Below are 4036 nucleotides of genomic sequence, written 5' to 3'. Positions count from 1 at the left end.
TATTGTCTTGGCAGTGAACGAGTTCTTCAGTGTCAACTGTCAAGTGACCTAGCCAACTATGTAACGAAGATAAAATTTCTAATAAGACAAGGAATCCACCAAGGTGCTGAAGATATGAAGTTCTGTTAGGTAATTGCTATTGTTAAGTGTCTGTTCAGGTAGGATTATCTGTTCAGGAGGAATCCAATACACTTCTGCCTATTAAGGTAGGATTGTCCTTCATGGACAATAAAAATCGACACATGCTATTTTTTTAATTATTATTTGAGATGCCTTTGATTGAGTGGTTTATTGATTTCAACATAGGTTGGAGTATCTATTGGTTGGCTCAACTATAGTTGGATTTGGTTCTGGGACTGGGACTCGAGTTCTTCAAGAAATCAAGTGATCATTCTGCTGTTGGTTTCTATTTACATCTGGCAGCTGCAAGTTTCCCAGTGCCAACTTATAGTAATATATGGAATTCTTGTAGATAGACTAATTTTCAATTGCTGATTGGAGCTGCATGATTCAATTTGTGTTGTTGTTGGTCCGCGGCAGTCTAGAAGAAAGCAACAATACATTCGGTGTTTACCTGGCTTGATGGGGTGACTGAGTATGCCTTTAGAAGTTTTAGGATTATTTCTAAACTTGTCCCTACATGCAGGTCCCTAAGCTCACTCACTGCTTCTAGATATTTGGTAATATTACCGGAGGTATAATGGGAGAGGTGGCAGTAATGCGCTCTGAGCCACTGCAGTTTGAGTGCAATGATATGAAGCATCTGACAGAGGGAGACACTTATGCCACAGATTCAAATGCAGAGCTTGATCATAGGGAAGAATCAAGCCAATCAACTGATCATGAAAAGACTAATGACTTGCGTGAGAAAGGATACATGGAGTACGGGTAAATATTTTGTTCATATACTCTTCTAGTTGAGGTGTTACGTACCCTATTTGTTTGCTAAAGCAATAGGCTTTGTTTGCAGATGTCAACATTACCGGAGAAGATGCTGTATCAGGGCCCCTTGTTGCAATGAGGTTTTTGATTGCCGCCACTGTCACAATGAGGCAAAAGTGAGTGAATTCCCTTGATCTCAAATATTTTACATTGGTTATTTCTGGAGCTGATAAGCTTCCGTTCTATTTCATATTCCAGCCAAACTTGATATGTTTTCTCTACTTGATGCTTTATTTACATCTATTCTAATTTTCGGTGGTTTGTATTTCTCTGTGTCTGCTCTCAAAGTCCAATTTGTTTTATTACATAACTGTAGTTCAGAAATACCTATGTTTCGTTACTTTCTCTGGATAGTCTTACTAGAAGTGGAAGTGTTCTCTTCTATAAAGTGTAGATATTTGAGTACTAGTTGATAATGAGTTTCTGAAAAGATAAATTTTCAGGGGAACAAAAATGTTAGCTTATGGGAATTTAATTCAAACCCTTGAAATATCCTCGTTTTGTGTAATTCATGTAGTGCAACATTCCTTCAGTTTCTCAAAACTTCTCTTCTTGTGTTTAACAGAATGATATCAGCATTGACCAGAAACTTAGACATGACATTCCGCGCCACCAAGTCAAACAGGTATGGTTAGTTGTTTGGAGATACCGTCGGAATGTGCAATTTATTTTGTGCCTAATCCACTGTTAGTAGCATTGTGATCAAGAAAGTCCTTAATACTAATGAAATAACTTTTCAGGTGATATGTTCACTTTGTGGGACAGAACAAGAGGTGAGTTTAGAAATTCTTTGACATCTTCAATTGTACTTCTCCGTCTAGTGTACAAATTAGTGAATTCAGAGAATCTAAATACCGTTTTAGGAGGAAACTGTGATAATTGTATATAAAAACAATGGAGAGTCCTCCTCCATATACAATAAAGTAAACAAAAAAGGTCCAGTTGTTAAGGGGATCTTGAAATTTGCTCTAGATGTTTTATTTAGGTTTGTAGTTTTTTTCCCCTTTTATTTTTGAAAACAAAAACTACTTAAAGATGTTTCCTAGGAAAAGTGAGTTTCTTTGAGAACATTGAATTCATCTCATCTTATTGAACTAGTCATCCATTGAAAACCTGCAGTACTATTGATTACAATATTTTGCTAATTGATTCATTTTGTGTGTTTATTTTTCTTCTTACAGGTGCAGCAGAACTGTATCAATTGTGGTGTTTGTATGGGCAAATACTTCTGTGAAACATGCAAGCTCTTTGATGATGATGTAAGTAGTTAATCCATGNTCCCTTCTTTCCCTTTTCTTTTTCATGTTTAATTTACCCCATAAGACTTCTGCTTTAATACTGTTTTACCGTCTTATATCTGTTTTTCTTCCATTTGAAGCAGGTATCGAAGCAACAATATCATTGCAATGGATGTGGAATTTGCAGGTATGAACTGCTGATCTAGTGTGTTCTCTCTGTTGTAAATACCTCTGCAGAAAATGAGAGGAAAGGTGTTTTTTGGGGGAGGAGGGGTGATTTAGCTTATAATTTTTCTTTTAAACTATTTTTGAAACAAAACAAAAATTTATTTGTTCCTTCATTTGTAGTAGTCCACTTTCTACACTGATTTTACAAGATTCTCTAAAATGGAAGTGTGTGCTATGCTTCGTTTGGTAATTTTATGTTTCTAGATATGATGCTTTATTGTACCATTTTGTTTTGTGTCTTAACTACAATATCACATTTGTGCAAAGTATGCCTTGAAGGTTTAAAGAATTTTGCTTTTTGGATCAACTGTGTTCAGTATTGAAATTCAAACTGATTGATTCTATCTAATGTTATAATCCAGAACTGGAGGACGTGAGAATTTCTTCCACTGCTACAAGTGTGGTAAGTTAATATTATTCATTTTAATACTCTCATTTTTCATTTTAATACACTCTTCTCTCACTACATTATTGGGGTCTTCATCTTTACTCTTATTATATTGTGATTTATTTTTCAATGCAATGCCTGTTTCGTCTTTTCATTGATGAATTATTTTGAGTAGGTTGTTGCTATTCAATCCTGGTAAAAGATAGTCACCCTTGCATTGAAGGAGCAATGCATCATGATTGCCCCGTTTGTTTTGAGGTAATACTTTTACAAGTTCTACGGTTAAAATATAATGTTTCCTTTATATAATACCTCTTTGGAACTTTGAATTCCTGGAATGGAGACTGATAGTACATGAAAAATTTGCTATTGCAGTATTTGTTTGAATCCAGAAATGATGTCATTGTTATGCCCTGTGGACATACAATCCATAAGAGCTGCTTGAAAGAAATGAGAGAACATTACCAGTGAGTAATAGACACTTACCTTTGTCTTCTTTTTTAATATCTATCCGAAAATTTTACTGATCCTTGCTTTTGAATATCCATCAGATATGCATGCCCTCTGTGCTCAAAGTCGGTGTGCGATATGTCGAAGGTTTGGGAGAAATTTGACTTGGAGATGGCTGCTATACCGATGCCTGAACCATATCAGAATAAAATGGTCAGTGTTTGTTTCTGTCATGTCTTTCTGTTGCTGCTATGAAAAGTTTGTTGTGTTTGAGGGTTTTAAGATGTCTAGTATTATGAGGAATGACTTAAATATACCCACATAAACTTGGTGTTGATGCAGAGAGATTAAATTAGTGATGTAAATTATGTTGAGTTATACTTCAAATTATCTTGTTGATTTGATGCACCATAGCGTAGTTCATTAGTCCAGTTTTATGAAATACTGGTATGATGGTGTTATGCTCGACAGGTTTGGATCTTGTGCAATGATTGTTGCAAAACATCTCGAGTTCAGTTCCATTTTGTGGCTCAAAAATGCTTGAACTGCAAATCCTACAACACACGACAGACCCGAGGCGGAGACTGCTGAAGCAAGTGGGGGGTATATTTCTAGTTGAAGTCTAAATCTGATTTCACTTGAGAGTCCTGTGAAAACAAAATGTCAAGTGAAGAAGTAATGCACTTTGTGGGAATTGGAAAATTGCATGCTGATCCAATATTCAATAGGAAGGACAAATTTATGCCTAGGGGAATGATCCGAGTCAGATAATTTGTTTACTAATAGTGTC

General features: G+C 35.7%; 1 protein-coding gene across 8 annotated transcripts in view; it reads left to right on the top strand.

Annotated features, from left to right (window-relative positions):
• LOC107605132 (E3 ubiquitin-protein ligase MIEL1) overlaps positions 1-4010 on the top strand; it is a 5414-nt gene extending 1404 nt beyond the window's left edge. Inside the window, exons 1-13 of one of the 8 annotated variants that reach the window (XM_021105136.1) lie at positions 15-206; positions 307-450; positions 647-888; positions 971-1058; positions 1508-1567; positions 1683-1715; positions 2124-2201; positions 2321-2367; positions 2771-2811; positions 2972-3054; positions 3172-3263; positions 3348-3459; positions 3718-4010. In XM_021105136.1, coding sequence (XP_020960795.1) covers positions 701-888; positions 971-1058; positions 1508-1567; positions 1683-1715; positions 2124-2201; positions 2321-2367; positions 2771-2811; positions 2972-3054; positions 3172-3263; positions 3348-3459; positions 3718-3837 — 942 coding nt within the window. In that variant the 5' untranslated portion in view covers positions 15-206; positions 307-450; positions 647-700 and the 3' untranslated portion in view covers positions 3838-4010. Of the gene's footprint in view, positions 1-8; positions 889-970; positions 1059-1507; positions 1568-1682; positions 1716-2123; positions 2202-2320; positions 2368-2770; positions 2812-2971; positions 3055-3171; positions 3264-3347; positions 3460-3717 lie in introns of those variants that run through there. The other 7 variants (XM_021105135.1, XM_021105134.1, XM_021105138.1 and 4 more) reach the window with 7 other exon arrangements.

Source organism: Arachis ipaensis, chromosome B06 (assembly GCF_000816755.2).
Source record: "Arachis ipaensis cultivar K30076 chromosome B06, Araip1.1, whole genome shotgun sequence".
Taxonomy (NCBI): Eukaryota; Viridiplantae; Streptophyta; class Magnoliopsida; order Fabales; family Fabaceae; genus Arachis; species Arachis ipaensis.
This window is presented reverse-complemented; position numbering and strand designations above follow the sequence as displayed.